This window comes from Macrotis lagotis, chromosome 1, assembly GCF_037893015.1.
Source record: "Macrotis lagotis isolate mMagLag1 chromosome 1, bilby.v1.9.chrom.fasta, whole genome shotgun sequence".
Classification (NCBI taxonomy): domain Eukaryota; kingdom Metazoa; phylum Chordata; class Mammalia; order Peramelemorphia; family Peramelidae; genus Macrotis; species Macrotis lagotis.
The window spans coordinates 303,678,049-303,695,875 of record NC_133658.1 but is presented as its reverse complement, the minus strand read 5'-3'; the positions used below and the strand labels follow the sequence as shown (position 1 = coordinate 303,695,875).

Here is a 17,827-nt window from a genome sequence, read left to right as displayed (position 1 = left end):
TTCCATGTGACAGCCCTACACATACTTTAATAGAGTAATATTTCCCAATAGACTTCTCTTTTCCAGGTTAAAGATTCCCAGTCTTTTCAACTAACTCTCCTGTAACATTCTGTTGAAGTCCTTGACTCATGGATGTGTCCAACTTATTATCCTTCTGAAAGTATGGTGCTCAAGCTAGACACCATTATTCCTCTCATTGTATATTCCACCTTTTGAAATATTACATCACTAAGATGTCAGGAAGTTGTTGACTGCTTTGCTTTTGGCAAAAAAGAAACACTAGAAAATATCCAAATAGGGATGCAGTGGATAGAGCACCAGCCCCTGGACTCAGGTAGACCTAAGTTCAAGTCCAGCCTCAGACACTTAATAATTACCTAGCTGGGTGGCCTTGGGCAAGCCACTTCACCCCATTGCCTTAAATAAAATTTTAAAAGAAAGGGGGAAAAAAAAGAAAATATCCAAATAATTGGAGAAGATCTTCACAGTTGCTACTGAATCCTGCCTTTGCACTTTGCTTAGAATATGTGTCCATAATGTTCATGCCCTCTGTCTCCGCTTCTATTGGACTTTAGCCACATGCTCTCCACAACACTGACTCATATAGTAATCCAAGTCAACTAGAGTAGGTTCTTCCATTAAAATGAAATTTCCTTGGAAACAGGGACAGTTATTATTTTTGTCTTTTTTAGCTCCTAGGTCTAGCCCAGTTTGCAGCGTAGAGTCAATGGTTAATACATTCTTATTGCAACAAGAATTTTTAATGTGCACATGCTATTTACTAGGCACAATGAGTATTAAAAAATACAGAAAGCAGTTCCTTCTTTCAAAGAGTTTACTTTTGTTGATGGAGAGGATAAGGAAGGGAGAGAGGTAAGACATGTAAACCAAAGTATATTTCTAATTATTTGAAGTCAGAGACAAAACAAGAATCCAGGTGTGACTAGGAGGTGCAGTGGATAAAGCACCGACCCTGGAGTCAGGAGTACCTGGGTTCAAATCCAGTCTCAGACACTTAATAATTACCTAGCTGTGTGGCCTTGGGCAAGCCACTTAACCTCATTTGCCTTGCAAAAACCTAAAAAATAAAAATAAAAAGTATGATCCAAAAAAAAAAAAAGTATGATGAAAACAAGAATCCAGAAAGGCTACACTTGGGAGTTAGTATATAAGCCGAAGCTGAAAAGAAGCCAGAGTTGACCAAAAGGCAGCAGTGAGCCAAGGAGAATGATTCAAAGGGATAAAGATTAGAACTGGAATGCTTTTAGTTTAGAAAATAGCAAGTAAGACAGTTCAGCTGGAATAAAAGGTCATAATGCAAAATTATATAAAATAAGCTCAGAAAGGCCAACTGGAGTCAGATTGTGAAGATCTTTAAATGTCAAATTGAGAAATTTATATTTTATCTTAGAGACCAAAAGGAGTCAGTGAAAGTTTTGGAACTCTGCAGTGACATGATCAGATGGGTGACCTTTTAATCTGTCCTGTTCCTACCTTTCTAGGTCTTTGTTCTAGTCATTGATTTCGTTTCACCTGTAATACCTGTCTCAGTGAAACCTGATCTTAAATTTGCTTCTTTGCAGGATCATAGATCTAGGACTGAACAGAAAGTCAGGGACCACCTAAACTTAACTCCTACATTTTACAGCTAAGGTAAAAACTGAGGCCCAAGGGATAAGTGACTTCCCCAAGGACATTCACTTGATTGTTACTCATACTTTGTAAAAGCTGTAGACCCATCTGAGGACAAGGTTTTTAATTATTGGCTTCTTTCCCTTTTGTTTCCTGTAAATTGCTGAGTATTTTGCTTTTTTTTAATTATATTGTAATTTATTCCTGGTTTAGTGAATATACACAGGAAGTTTTCTTCCTCCATCTTCCTTTCTTTCAAAACACTAGGCAACTGAATTCTTTTTATTTTTTTAATTCTGGATTTAACAATCACCAAATAGAATAAGCATTTTCATATTATTTAGTATACTCACATACAGATGATATGAAAGTGGGAGTCTCCATTACCTATATACAGTTTGCTTTTCTAAGTATATAGTAAGTTCAACTTGTGACTTTCAAAACCAATCTTGTCTGTGATTCCTGCTGGTCTTCCCTTTAAAAAAAATATTTAAATGACCCTGGATTATTTTTGTTTGCTTGGTTAGGTTTTTTTGGCTGCTCTCCCCCTAATTTTCTCTTACCCTAAAACTCCATCCCTCAAATTGAAAAAAATAGAAAAATACTCTATCAAATATGCATAGTCAAGCAAAACAAATTCCCACATTGACCATGCTTAAAAACATATTTTTATTCTGTGTCTTGAATCCATGATGTCTTTGTCAGGATGTATATAGCATGCTTCCTTCATCAGTATTCTGAAACCATACCAAATACTTGCCTTGATTAGAATTCTTAAATTTTTCAGAGTTGCTTCTCTTTACATTATTGTTGTTATTGTGTAAGTTATTTTGGAGTTTGGGGTTTGACAGCCATTCGTTTTGACTTTTGTGTAATTCTTGGTTAAAATTCATGGATTTTAAAAAACTACCATTATTCAAAAGGTGCTTCAGAGGTCTCTCTCCCTACCAGGGTTCCATATGTTGTTGGCCAGGTCAGTAGGCAAAGTTGAAAAGGCAGCCTTCTGCCCAGCTCAGGGTCCCCTTCCAGAAACTTAGCCCCCAACACACTGATTTAGCATACAATTAATACAAGTTTCTCCAGGTTTCTCTAAAATTTACACTTTCACCATTTCTTATAGTGCAGTGATATTTCATTAGTTTAAAGTTCTTTGTTATAGCAATAAGAGATGCTAAAAATATTTTGGAATATGTGTCCTGCTTTTTCTTAGACAAATTCATTTCTTAGGCTAAGAGCCTATCAGTTCCATGTTGAAACCAGGATACAGAAATCCAAATCCCATTCTCATACATTTTGTTCTTGAACTGTTTATTTTTTTCATCCCTGTTTACGTATGAACTTGTCTATGATCAGCAGCAATGATGAAAACACTACCTGCCTCTTAAGGTCATTAGTTTCTTGCTCAGTGCATCATAATCCTTAGCAGTACTTTTTTCATCTTTTCTCAAACTATTAATTGTACCTACAAGCATTGCCTTAAATGATGACTATTCGTCATATTTTGCCAGACTCTGGAAGTTATTTTATCAAGTCTAGGATGATAGCAATCCTCTCTTCTGTTGTCATTTATTAGGTAAATGCTTTAGTCCTCCCTCAGTAGAATCACATTCATATCTTCTTCCACTGACTTCTCAGCCTAGGAGCTCTAGAATCATTCCTTGGAGACCAAGCACTTGTGTCCTGAGCAGGACCAGTTGACTTCTGGAGTGGTCAGTCATAAGGCTGTTGGAATAATCTAAACAAAAAAGTGATGAGGTCTTGAACTAATGTGGTAACTAAATAAATAAAAAGGAGTCAGATGTAAGAGAAATGGGGGTAGAAATAGCAAGCCTTGACAGCTGAGAGAATATGTGGGATGGAGAGTGAGATGTCAAAGATAATTCAGAGAACATGAGAGACTAGATAGATTTTGTTGCCTTTGACAGAAATAGAGAAGTTTGGAAAGAAGGAGGTGTGTGGGAAACGATGAATTTGTTCAGAATGAGACATGCTGGGTTTGAATGGTCTCTAGGACATCCTGTTTGAAATGACCAATAAAGAAATTGGTTATGGATAATATCTCTGATGGAAAAGATTAGTACTGTATCTTCAGATCTGAGTCATCTGCCTAGATATAATACTTAAGAGACATGGGAGCTGATAAAGAAAGAGTATACAGAGAGGGAAGGAGAGAAGAGGCTCTAGAACTGAACTTTGGCAAATACCCACAGTTCTGGGATAATGATGTAGATAATGAGGTAGAGGAGTAGTCAGAACAGATCTCTCTTCCTGCTTTATCACTAGAAACTGAAGCAATGGCTCTTTGATAGGGCCTTCCCTTAGAACTGTATTAATGACTTTCCCAGCTCAAATACTTCAGGGAACAATAATCATAGCTATCTCCCCTTTTGGGGAGCTGATAAAAATTGAATTCTTTGCTTTAGTCCTTTCCTAGAGTCTACAGTAAATCTGTATTGCTGACATTCCTTGACTAGGCAGCAACCTGGAACCAAAGCATAGACTTTTATCTATCCTCTGTGTACTACTATTGGAAGTAATGACTTTCATCCTAGACTCGGAGATGTTGTTAGTCACATGGGATCCCAAAATTGGAAGGGATCTCAGAAGTCATTTATTACAAACCATAATAAACATTCTCACTACAAGTTACCCAATAAAGAGTCATCATGTAGCATTCATCTGGGACCTTTAGTTTTTGGAAGGCAACAGGGTTAAGTGGCTGGCCCAAGGCCACACAGCTAGGTAATTATTTTTTTATTTATTTTTTAAATTTTTTTTTACAGCTAGGTGTCTAATGTCGGATTTGAACTCGGGTCCCCCTGACTCCAGGGCTGGTACTCTATCCACTGCACCACCTAGCCGCCCCTATCTGGGACCTTAAATGAGAAAAAGCCACTACTTTCTAAGGCAGTCCTTTTCATTTGGGGATGGCATAAGTCATAAAGCAGTGTTTCCTTATATCAGGTTAAAATCTACCTCTCTGCAGCTTCCATCCATTGCTCCTAATTCTATGCTCTAGTGCCAAGCAGTTAAAAAAAAATCTTATTTTTTTCCATTTTATAATCCTTAAAATGTTTTGATATTGTATTTTTCATTCCTCCCCCCCTCCAAATCTACCTTTAAGCTAAAACATTCTGATTCATTTCAGCTGATAGCAAATTGTTCATCTTCCTGATCTTACCAATAGCCTTCCTAATATGTAGAATCATCATTGAACATAATACCTCAAAATGTATTCTGATAAGGACAAAATGGAATAAGACCATTATCTTCTTCATTTTAATCACTTTATCTCATATTACAGCTTTAAATAACATTAACTTTTTTGGCTCTCTTTTTACACTATTGACTCACTAAACTTGCAGTCCATTAAAACAGCTATTAGATTTTTAATCAGTTCAGCATCAATTAAATATCTTCTGTATACAAAGTAATTTGAAATATGCTGGAAATTCAGAGATTAAGGAAACATAATTTCTACCTTCAGGAAACTTGTTAAAATCAGATTCAACAAATCATTTTGGGTTTACTATATCTTTAATAAAGAAAAACAATAACAACAATATAATTGTTAATACTTTCAGGTTATGAAAAGTACAACACAATCAGAGCAGACCCAGCATTGTGTTTCTTGGAACGAGTAGGAAAACCTGATGAGAAAGCAGTTGCTGCTGAACAGAGAGCAAATGATTACATGGATGGGTATGGATAATTCTTAATTGTACCTATTGTTAGTTTTTTAAAAGTAGAATCTATAATATTTTTCTATGTTCTTTTTAATATTAAGAAAATATGAAGAATTGATGTTAAACAATGAACAATAAAGAAATAAGATCCCTAAAATATTTATCAAACTGTACTTAAACCAGAGGACTTCTTATTTTACTTTATAAGTGAACAATCAAAAGATTAGTGATAATTCACAATTGGTAGACCCGGGGTCTTTGGTTTGGTTCAGTTCTCCTCTTAATAGGTGTGAAACCTCAGGCAGGTTATTTAAACTTTGACTTTGTTTTCCTCATTGTACAATGGAGAACTCTACCTCCTCACAGGATTCTTGTTAGGATTAGATGAAATGATTATTAAAATGTTTTTAACCACAATTCCTTTTGTTATGTTTGAGTAATAGTAATTGTTACCCTCTTTCATCCAGAAGACACTAATTGTTCTACAGTGGTGAGGCAAATCTAATAGCCATAGGCAATCAATAAGTAAAACTCAACTTACCCACTTGTAATCACTCTTTGAGTGAGTTCTTGATTTTTCTTCCCTGTAGTTTGAGTCCATATAAGAAGTATCATAGCATGACAAATGTATGGGGAGGAAAAAAATGGCTAGGATTGTGAGACTTAGAGGACTATGAGATAATGTATTCACTTGCTTTTATAATCATCTTCTGATGAGGAGGAAAAAAAGTGAATGACTTTTTTGAAACCAACACCATGACAACTCAGAATGGCAGTTTTTTACCCGTCAGGGCATCAAATCCCCTTTTAGGTTCTGGGGGAAAGGAAAAGAATAATCTAATCTTTTAGATTTCTTCTAAAACAACTACCACATAATTATATCAGTTTTATTTAATGAAGAAAAGTTAAAATCAAATTCAACAAAAATGAGATGAAAACAACAAATTTATTTCAGCAGTGAAAGCTGTCAGTGATTAATGCAATATGAGCAAATGATGTCAAATTTGAGTCAGCATATTTCAACTCTTAACACTAACACAATCTGCTATCATCTCTGTAGTCAGCTTAGACTTTTGGCACAGATGAGTTGTGTCATTATGCTCCTTGTTTTATTTGAACATGAAATGTATATACCCCCCCAACTCAGCAGTCTTTCTGGAGGTTAAAATGTCATATCTATTATATTTCTCAGCATCATTTTGGCAAATATAATAACTTAGTTTTCCCTCAAAATTGTAATTTTTAAAAAATATTAAAATGACTTAAAAATAGTTATAATCACTTGACATTTTCAGCAATTAAACTGCAATTTAATTTTCTTAAATTATAATTCATTTTATAAAATGAAATGAGATTTCTTTATGATAGATGAATATGTAATTGTTTTAAAGAAAAAAATCTACTGGAGTATCTGAAAACTAATTCAGGCAAAGAAGGAGAAACACTTAGAAAACACAATGGAAGCCTAAATCCAAGAAATGCACCCATTATAAGAGCATTAATATTCACAAGTATTGCTATTAGTAAAGAGGATATAGAACTGTTTATTATATGAATGGTTTAACTGAAGATAGCATGAAACCTAATAAATTGAAACAACATCTTGGAAATGCATATGTAGAATACAAGCATAATTTTTTCAGAGAAAAATTGATGTTTTTAATAGGGTAAAACATACTTTGTCAAAAACCATATCCATAACACCAGAATAATTGCTTGTGTTATTTAAATTTGTTTACAAAATTGTTAAGTGTAAAAAAAGTCTTATTGTGAAGAAACCTGCAACTACTAGAAAATCCAAAAGAGGTTGAATTTCCTTCAGCCTCTCTACTCATTAAACTCATATTCTAGGAAGAAACAAAGGAATTTAATACAGCATAAATTTAAAATGTGCCTTGTTTAAAGAGTTTGGACACAAGTCATGCTTCAGAACCACTTGTAGTATGGAACTAACTACAGTTTTTCAAGTTGTTACTAATCACCTTTATGTGAATATATTTTAAAAAAGAAGGTTTTCTTTGCAAAATTGTGTGACAATAAAGGTGCAGAACATAGGGTACTTCTATATTATGGAAAGGCACACCAGTTTCTTATGCTAAAGTACTTGGGTATACTTTGAGATTGCCATTTTTCTTAGTTGTAACACTAAAAATTAATCAAATTCATTCAGATAACAAAAATACAGTCCTGAAATTTGAGTGGAATTTTTTAAACCAAATACTCTAAATCAGTGGTAAGATCTTCACAATCATACTATGATCATTTATAAAGAGGTTATAGCTTTGTATGAATATTATACAAAATAATTATTTTTGATGTTTTCCAATTTAAAAAAATACCTGCTCTGCAAATGATATGTAAAAAAGTAAAGATCTACTTATTTATCACTTCATCAGTGTACAGAATCAAATCTTATTTTATTTTAAAGACCTAATTATTTAAAAATATAATTGGATAAGAAACAGTTTCTGTGGACAAATATGCATTTAGAATTCTTTCATCTAATAGTCTTTTTTTGATAACCTTTTGTTTGAACCTAAAGAATCTTCATTTATTTGAACTGTGACTGAATAAAGAATTCTGTATTATTATTTATTAGTAGTTGAAAAAATTACAAATAACAATATCATCTGTTTTGAGAATGTCATGATGAAAACCAGGTCCATTGCATTATTATGATGTTGTAATTATTTTTATGTTTTAAATATGAACCTTGAAAGATTTAATGAATCTATGTTTCTGTTTTATAAAATTGTTAAAAATTAATTTATTAAAACATCTAGTAAAGGAATTTGTGTAAATCATTTTATGGGGAAAAAAAACTTTTTGTTCAAAGGGAAAGAGAGAGTGTTGTACAAAGTTAATAGTTCAGGGGGCGACTAAGTGGCACAGTGGATTTAGTACCGACCCTGGATTCAGTAGTACCTTAGTTCAAATTTGGCCTCAGACACTTAATAATTCCCTAGCTGTGTGGCCTTGGGCAAGCCACTTAACCCCATTGCCTTGCAAAAAAAAAAGAACAAGCAAAGTGAGGCTTGTTCAGAGAGAAGCAAAGTTATAGTTCAGAGGAATAGATGGTGAATTGAGCCATCCTCTTCCCTTCTGAGCATCATCCTCACTGCTGTGGCATTCTTAGATGGAGGATGGTTTCAAATTCTCTTGTCTTTTTTCTTTTCTAGTTATGGGATCTAATTCTATTACGGAAAAATGAACCAAATAACTCTTTCATGTAGACTTTTACCATTTGTTTTATTAAAGTGAACCATGTCCTTAGAAGTAATTATAATGCTTGTTGGTATGTTAACAGGGATGTGGAAGACCCAGAATATAAACCAGCTCCAGCTATGTTTAAAGATGACTTAGAGGTATGTTTTTTTTATCATATTTAAAAGCCTCAATTATAGCTATCTTGTTTTCCATTCAATATATGATTTCTATAGGTTTCCAATTTATGGAAGAAGATAGTGAGGCAAGAGCATTGCAACAAGTGAAATTGAGGCACATTAGTTTGATGATTACAAATTATATAAATAGCCCAAAAGCAGCTTCACATTTATTTTTCATTGTATTCACTTTTCCATAGTAATATGTGACCATTATGTGTGACTAGCATCAAAGATAAAGCTTATAATTATAAACAAAGTTATAATGATGATTCCTTTTCATACATCAATACTTGAAGATTCTGAGATTTCCTTAGTGTGAATACTGAGACTAAATATACAAATTGCAGCCCATATTTGGGAATTGCTGTGGCGGAAAAAAAAAGTTCATGCTGTCGTCATCTTAGGAATGATAACTCTCCTAACTTCATTAATCTAGGACTTAGGTGACAGACAAATATCTTGTCACTGGATCCATACTCATTACTTTTTAACTTTGTTAGATCTCACAGGGTTTATATTCCACTAGTATAGGGTTACTTCTACACTATTTTCAAGAATCACTAGAAGATTTCCTTTTCATATCACTTTCAGATTTCCATTTGACCAATAGTTAAAGAAACTATGATTGATTAACAAATGTTTTAAAGTTTGTCTTCATTATTCATTGTGACTTTATCTCTAGTAAAAATACATATTTAGGACTCCTCCAAATTGCTTTTTTTTTATTGATTTTTATTTTTGAAAGTTCCAACTTAATGAATATGATTTTTATTAGTACCTTTGTGCTTAGGATGTTTCTGTTTTATAAAATTGTTTTTAAAAATTCTTAATTTTATTAAAATACTAGTTTTAGATGTACTGAATTTAAGTTAATGGTAGCAAATCCAAGTGGAAATGTGATCTGGAAGATTGAAATACAGACTTAAAACACAGGTATAATTTCAGGCCCTGAGGGAAAGGATTTAGGAGTAATCTGAATGAAAGGAATGAAAGTTGAACATATATGAATTTACCTGTGAGTTCAGAGACAGTAGAATGTGGGGAAGGATTGAGTTCAGGTTTTTGGAAAAACTTTCAATTAGAAAGCCAAAGACGAAAAAGGAGCCAACTGAGGGGGCAAGGGAAAAAACCCAGTGCCTAAGAAAAAAATATTCCAATTGTGGATGTACCAGGGAAGCCAGATAGGAGGAGAACTAATAAAAGGAAAATGTATTTGGCAAAAAGGACATGATGAAAGTAAAATTTTGTCTTAAGTTAACAAAGCAAAGAGCTTCCATTGTTAAAATTACAATCTTTTCTTTCTTGATTCTTCTCACTTAAAATTTTTGTTCATCTCATCACCCTAACTCAAAAAATTTTGATTTATTTTTTAAAGGATGATGTTTCATCACCAGGAGATCTTATAATAGCAGATGGAGGTAAAATACATTTATTTCTTTCAAGATTTTTTTTGTGAATTTCTAGTGTCATGTTGCTATTTGATTACTTATCTATAAGAAATTTGTAATTGTTGAACTAGTTGTTCTCTAAGGTCTGTCCCTTTTAGGCCCAACTTTTTGCAACTTTATCAGCATTTTAAGAGGTATAAATAATTTACATTTGTTGAATTCCTTGATAAAATAGTCTTTGTATCTCTGAGATGACTTGAATACTTTACTGAATTTCATTATAATGAATTTGGATCTGTATTTAACAAATGGAATTTCTCATAATATGAAAATTAGTGATTTGACCTCGATTTTTTTTTCTCATATTGGTTAAAGTTTAGTGAAATATTACTGTTTTGTATTCTACTATTAAATTATTTTCAATATTTAATGCATGTTTTTTCTTTAAAATTTAGATGGCCAAATGATGGAAGGAGACAAGATCTATTGGCCTACTCAGTCTGCCTTAACCACACGCTTGCGTCGCCTCATAACTGCATATCAGCGGACTAGTAAAAACAGACAAGTCCAACAAATTCAGCCAGCATTTTCAGTACAGGCCAATGTGATGCAGCCTCCTTATGAAGAAGCTGCTCTTAACCCTAAAATAGCTGCCAAAATTGAAAGACAGCAGAGGTATGATAAGAGCACTTGTGTTAATATTTAGTATGGCAAAATGGAAATTCATTTTAGATGGTGGTAAAATAGGATTGCAACTTAATAGTTGCTTCTTAGTGAGCAAAAACATTCATTTAAAGAACTCTGAAAGAAAAAAAACTTCTGGGAAATTTAATCAGATATAGCTAACAAAGTTGTGCCACTAGGTATACTTAAAATATAAGTATTTGAATCATCCAGTGCCACTTTCTCTTGCCATGCAAATGAACGTAGAAATGGTAAAGTAATCTCAATGAAATTGAACTTGAAAAGAAAAAAATTTAATGAAAACTGAAATATGAACCTGAACAAAAGTACTGTTACACATCCGAAAGATAAATGATGCTATTTTCCATCAGATGTATGTGACTGTTCACATATATCTGACTTACCTCCATGACCAAATACCCAAGGTATGGTTTACAGATCCACTTATTTTCATTATTTATCATCAGTTCACTTCTGCCCTTCTTGCAGTCTGCTCTTCATTATTTCACTGAAACTTTTTTTTTTTTTTTTTTGCAAGGCAATAGGGTTAAGTGGCTTGCCCAAGGCCACACAGCTAGGTAATTATTAAGTGTCTGATGCCGAATTTGAACTCCAGTACTCCTGACTCCAAGGCTAATGCTCTATCCACTGTGCAACCTAGCCACCCCTGAAACTTTATTTTTAAAAGACACCAAAAATCTTTTCTTAGTCCTTGTTCTCTTTACTCCAAACCCCACATTGGCTCCCCTAAGTTTTTTTTATTTCTTTCCCTATTTCATAATTCAGTCACCAAGTCTCAAAAGCTAATAATTTTCACCTTTGTTTTGACCATCTTATTGTTCATCAAATCCCATCCTAAAATATTGTCATTCATATTCATCCTTTTTTATTCTCATTGCCTTCTGTTTTAGAACCCTTTTTTACTTCATAGTCAATTTATTGTGATAGTTTCCTCATTTTTTTTTGTGAAGCCTGAGGCAGAAAATTCAAAAGCAGGATATGGAATTTGAGATCTAATAATCCTGACCATTACAACAACAACCTCATTCATACTGTTTACCAAAATCAAACTTTGTAGCACTTAGTGCTTCTATCCTTACAAACCTTTTAGTTTCTACATAGAATTGAGAAAAGTTTGCTAATAGGAAAGTTGAACATATATATAGTCCATCTGGAATAACCAAATAGACTTTTCATAAAATAACATAATTATAATTATAATGTCCAAATATGTCTCAGTAATTCACAAAGGGTACAGAAATTTTTAGATCTACATAATACCAGGATATGAAATGAAAATAAACTTATATTCTATTATGATATGTATGAAAGACAAGCTAATTACTTTCAGTCTCCATTAGCATACAATAAATTTTATCTCCTTGTCCTCCCAATGCATGTGAAAGAGTTATTAGCAGTATAGAAAAATGCCTAAAGAATCACCAAGCCATTATTTGAAATGTAAGAAGGAGGGGTGGCACAGTGGATGAAGCACCGGCCCTGGAGTCAGGAGTCGCTGCGTTCAAATCCGACCTCAGACACTTAATAATTACCTAGCTGTGTGGCCTTGGTCAAGCCACTTAACCCCATTGCCTTGAAAAAAGAAAAAGAAATGTAAGAGGAAAGACTGGTTTCTTCATCTAAACAATTTTAGCCTCTGGAAAGAAAAAAGAGCACAGAGAAAGTGAGGTAAAGGTTAACAGTCATTTGGACTACTTTTGACACATTGTTATGAAGAAATTAAATTTTTCCAGTAGTTTCATTTGCTTCTCAGAACTTATTAGAATTAGGGAATTTTTTTCTTAAGATTCTAAAATACCAGTAACTATTTTTCTGAGATCACAGTGTGTATTGATGTGCATTCCTCCAGTCTTATCTATCATACAATATCCAAATTAATCTTCCTAATCTCTTCTCTGGTTAAATGGTGCACTGGCTAGAGCACTGGCCTTGGAGTGAGGAGGACAGGATTTTGAATCGAGCTTCAGACATTTGACATTTACTAGCTGTGTGACCTTAGGCAAATCACTTAACCCTGATTGTCTAGCATCTAGGTCTATTGTCATCCTGATCCATATTTGGTCACTGAATTCAGAAGGCTCTGGTGGAGAAAGTATGGCTGGTGACTTAGCACAGGTGCCCCTCCCCCATTCAAATCCAATTCACATGTTTGGCATCACCTCCCTGATGTAAGTCTTCTTCAAGAACGAAGGACAAACATCATCATGATATAGAAGATAAAAAAATTGAAGTTAAATAGGTCTGTCTTCATAAACCTATATGATCCTGTCCCAGAATGCTTTCTCATCATTATCTCCTACTTTTCCCAAAAAGTGCCCTCCTCTCCACCCATTCCAGAGTCTGTACTATGCCCATGTTGTTTCCACCATCCCACCCTCTTCCCTACTCTTAATCTAGCAAAATTTTAACCATCTTTCAGTGTTCAACTCATTCACATCATTCATGAAAACCCCCAATCAACTCCAGACTGTAGTAATCTTTACCTCTTTTGAACTCTTGTAGTACTTTTTTCTCTTTGCTAATTTGGCCTTTAATGTACTATTCTGCATTAGTTTAACTCTCCATATGTGTATGGCTTATTTTTACAATTAGATTAAAACTCAGTGAAGGAAGGAAACATTTCTCATGCTTCTTAGTTTCCTGTAGTGTGTGGCAATGATCTTCTCCTTTCTTTTTCTACTAATGACTACCTGTTTTCTTGACTGCTACAGACTCTTAACTAGTGACCCTGTTTCTATATTCTTCCCCTTCCCCCAGTTGTTTTAATGAGTGCATAAAAAATTATTATGTATTCCCATTTCCTACAGAATAAAATCCAGCCTAGAATCAAACCTAGAATTCAAGACCCTTTATATGCAGGCCCCAAATTCCCTTTCTAGCCTTGTCTAATGCTGTTTAGTATGCAATAACCAATCTCAAGTTCTCATCATTCACCCAGTATTAATGATACTTCTTGTTTTTAGGTTTATACACGTCATTTCTTTTCCCACCCTTAGCCATTTAAGATTTCCTCTGTTAAAATCTCACCTCGTTCTAACAATCAATTCAAATGTCATCTGTACTTCTGTACCTTCTCTGATAACCCAGTTAAAAGAAATTCCTCAGCTATCTGAATCTATATTATGTTGTGTAACTCATTTGGTATGTATTCTGTTTTTCTTGTTATCACAGGCTTTTAACAGCAGGTATCATAGCATTTACCATACTGCAAGCCTTTTGAGGCTAAGGATTATAGCTTTTATGGTTTTGTATCATTCACAAAGTTTAATATATTACTTTTGTAAACAGTAAATAAACTAAATACTCAAATATTTTTTGACTGATTCAAAAAGAAGACTTAGTAAATATTTGAATAAATTAATGAATGAACCAGTAATTAAAATCTGTATTTATAATTCTATTACTTTGGGTTTAATCAATGAATTTTTTAAGTTCTTCATATGACTAAATTCTGATAGTATATTCTAAATTCAGTTTAGACAAGTATTTTAAAAGCTAGCTGCTTAAATACATATTTTTTCTTTTTTTTTTTTCAACTTGATGAAAAAATAGATGGACAAGAAGAGAAGAAGCTGACTTTTATAGAGTTGTGTCTACTTTTGGAGTGGTATTTGATCCTGACAGAGGACAATTTGACTGGACAAAATTTAGAGCCATGGCTAGACTGCACAAGAAAACTGATGATAGTTTGGAGAAATACTTATATGCTTTTATGTCCATGTGCAGGAGAGTTTGCCGCCTTCCTTCCAAAGAAGGTATGTAGAATCTGTCTCTACATGCCTAAAATGATAAAAATTTTATGACACATTTTTATCCAAAAATCACACCTATAATTATGTTTGTAGTATTGAATTCTGATTATTTTTATGTTCTAATACTACTTATAAAAACTCTATAACTTCTTGATTATTTAAAATACTTAGTAAAGAAAAAAATGACAAGATATAATGTGATTGAATTGAGGAAATGTGGTATTAATTTGTAATTGTCCAAGATGCTGAAAATACTTCTATAGGTATTAACCTTATTTGATTTTCACAACAACCCAGTGGATAAAGGATATAATCCTTTTTTAAAGATGAAGACATATTGTAATTTCATTTTAGTTTATAATCAGTTATTTGTTTTAGTATATAATGCCCCATTTTTGAAGTGTTTGATTTCTCTTAATATAGAATTGGTGGACCCAAGTATTTTTATCCAACCCATCACAGAGGAACGTGCTTCTAGAACTTTGTATCGAATTGAGCTTCTGAGGAAAGTACGAGAACAGGCTCTCCGACATCTGCAACTATTTGAACGCTTAAAACTTTGCCAGCCAAACCCAGATTTGCCAGTCTGGTGGGAATGTGGCACTCATGACAGAGATTTGCTTATTGGAGCTGCTAAGCATGGAGTTAGTAGGACAGACTATCACATTCTTCGTGATCCTGAACTTTCATTTATGGCAGCTCAGAGGAATTATAGTCAAAATAAAGTGGCTCATTCAAGGACTTCTACTCCACTTATACAGCAGTATCAAATGGCACTGTCTGCTTCTCCTCTGGCTTCTCAACCAAGGTTACTGGATACTAAAGGCAATGCTATTGAGGATACAAAAGTTAAAAGTGAAAGCTTTAAGGAGGAGCCTCAGTCTTCTGGAGAAGAATCTGTATCCTCTGAAGAAATCAGAAGAGGAATAAAATCTGAACCTTTAAGCCCAAAGAATGGTGTTTTGCCACAGACAACTGGAGAGCAGAAGTCTACTGGGAAAGTTGAAACAGACAGGCGCATGGTTGCCGCCAGGACAGAGCCCCTAACCCCAAACCCAGCTTCCAAGAAACAGCGAGTGCCCAAAAGGGGATCTGAATCCAGCTCTGATTCAGACTCTGATTCTGATAGATCATCTTGTTCTTCTCGATCATCATCTTCCTCCTCTTCTTCTTCTTCCTCTTGTTCTCACTCTAGATCAGGATCTAGTTCGTCATCATCTTCTTCTTGTTCTTCAGCATCTTCTTCATCCTCCTCTTCCTCTTCTTCTTCCTCCTCTTCTTCATCCTCATCTGAAGAAAGTGATAGTGAAGAAGAAGCACAAAAGCGAGGTAGGAACATAATTATTGTTGCTGTTTTATATGTCCCAAAATGGCAAGTGTATTAATTTAGTGAAAACACAGTTATGTTTAAAATGTTCAGCAAGTTCAATTTTATGTAGTCATGTTTTATTGGAAAAGTACTGTTGAATAGCAAATTAGAATCTCTGATAATAGGCAGGTAGTATGGTATAATTGAAAAAGAATTGGATGATGCAACTAGGTGGTTCAGTGGAAGCCCTGGAGTCAGAAGGACCTGAGTTCAAATTTGGTCTCAGACATTACTTAGCTGTGTGACCTTGGGCAAATCACTTTAACCCCATTGCCTTGCAAAAACCAAAAAAAAAAAGAAAAAGAAAAAGAATTGGCTTTGGAAATGTAGGACACTTGTGCTCCTCACCCAGCTCTGACAATTAACACTATGACCATAGTGTTTACTTTACTCTTCCTGAACTCATTTTCTGTCAAATGATGCAGTTGAGCAAAAAGATCTCTAAAGTCCCTTCCAACTTTTAAAAGTCAATGAATCTATACATTCTCTATCCAGTGGAATTTGGAAGCACTACAAATACCATATGCTCAGCACTCAGTAAGAGAAAAGGAATATTGCTTTTGATTCCTGCTACATAATCTTTTTCTTAAATTACCTTAAATTAATTATTATAATCATTCTAGAATTAGGGGTAATCAATGGAGTGCATATGGAAAATATTCTTTAACAATTTAAATACTACTTATAAATTTCAAAGATACAAAAAAAGAGATTTTCTTAACAGTCATATCACAAGTAATTTTCTTAGGGGGAAATACCATTTTAAAAAAAACCATGCATTAGGTTTTCTTTTTAAATTTTGTTTTTCTTTTCAAATAATTCTTTGGCTATATTGTCAAGCAGAACTTACCCAATTCAATTCCCAATTGTTTATTAAACACTGACAATGTATTCTTAAGCAATAAGGTGGATAATGCTAACTGTTGTTATTAGCAGAAGGCACCACCCACATGAAATCATATGATGAGGAGAGTGTTGCATCACTAAGCACTATACAAGATGAGACGCAAGATAGTTTTCAGATGAACAACGGAACACCAAATTCTGCTTACGTTTTACAAGGTGGATACATGCTAGCTGCTTCTTATTGGCCAAAGGTAATTTAATAAAAGAAATCATTATTTTTCTGGATTTTTATTTGAAATTCTAACATTGGATATTTTGATTTTGTTTTGTATAAGGAAATGCCAAAAACTTTAAAGATATTTTGAGGGTAATACAGAGCTTAGAAATCATGTAGAATCACCCCCCCCAAGTTATTGTTGAAAAGATATATATTTATACTTATAAATAATTTGTATAAACTGTCTCCAAGTATGGATATGTAGCATTCCAAAGGTTCATCTTTAAATTGGTTATTAGAACTTAGAACATATTTTCCAATAAAAGTAATGTAGATAGGTTGCCAGGCTAGCTCACAAAAATGTACCTGAAGGTACTTTACTAACAATACTTGAGAACCTAACCATCATATGCCCTAGTGATTCTAAGTTTCTCTAGAAACTTTAGAAACCAAGAAAACATTGTCCTCCATTGTTGAATTGAAAGCAAGGATATAGTTCTCCATCTCCATAACACCCATAGTTGCTCTATAACTAGAGGCTCAAGCATTATCAGTAAGGGCATATGATAGTAAGGAGTTAGGATAGTATTTAAAACAGCATTGGGCAAGGAGGCAGCTAGGTGGTGCAGTGGATAGAGCACTGGACTTGGAGTCAGGAGGACCTGAGTTCAAAGCTTTCTCAGACACTTAACAATTGCCTAGCTGTGTGACCTACGGCAAGTCACTTAACCCCATTTCCTTAAATAAAATTTTTAAAAAAGGAATTTAAAAAAAAACAACATTGGGCAAAGTAAGCATACATACTAAAAGACACTTCTGGACTTTGGGTCAGTTCCCCATTCATAT

The 17,827-nt window shown here is 33.8% G+C and overlaps 1 protein-coding gene across 12 annotated transcripts in view; it reads left to right on the top strand.

Annotated features, from left to right (window-relative positions):
• CHD9 (chromodomain helicase DNA binding protein 9) overlaps positions 1-17,827 on the top strand; it is a 243,152-nt gene that overhangs the window by 196,409 nt on the left and 28,916 nt on the right. For 9 of the 12 annotated variants that reach the window (XM_074211328.1, XM_074211330.1, XM_074211329.1 and 6 more), the window contains 7 exons: positions 5,217-5,334; positions 8,626-8,683; positions 10,080-10,122; positions 10,548-10,767; positions 14,350-14,552; positions 14,973-15,878; positions 16,852-17,015. In XM_074211328.1, coding sequence (XP_074067429.1) covers positions 5,217-5,334; positions 8,626-8,683; positions 10,080-10,122; positions 10,548-10,767; positions 14,350-14,552; positions 14,973-15,878; positions 16,852-17,015 — 1,712 coding nt within the window. The remainder of the gene's footprint in view (positions 1-5,216; positions 5,335-8,625; positions 8,684-10,079; positions 10,123-10,547; positions 10,768-14,349; positions 14,553-14,972; positions 15,879-16,851; positions 17,016-17,827) is intronic. The other 3 variants (XM_074211322.1, XM_074211325.1, XM_074211327.1) reach the window with 1 other exon arrangement.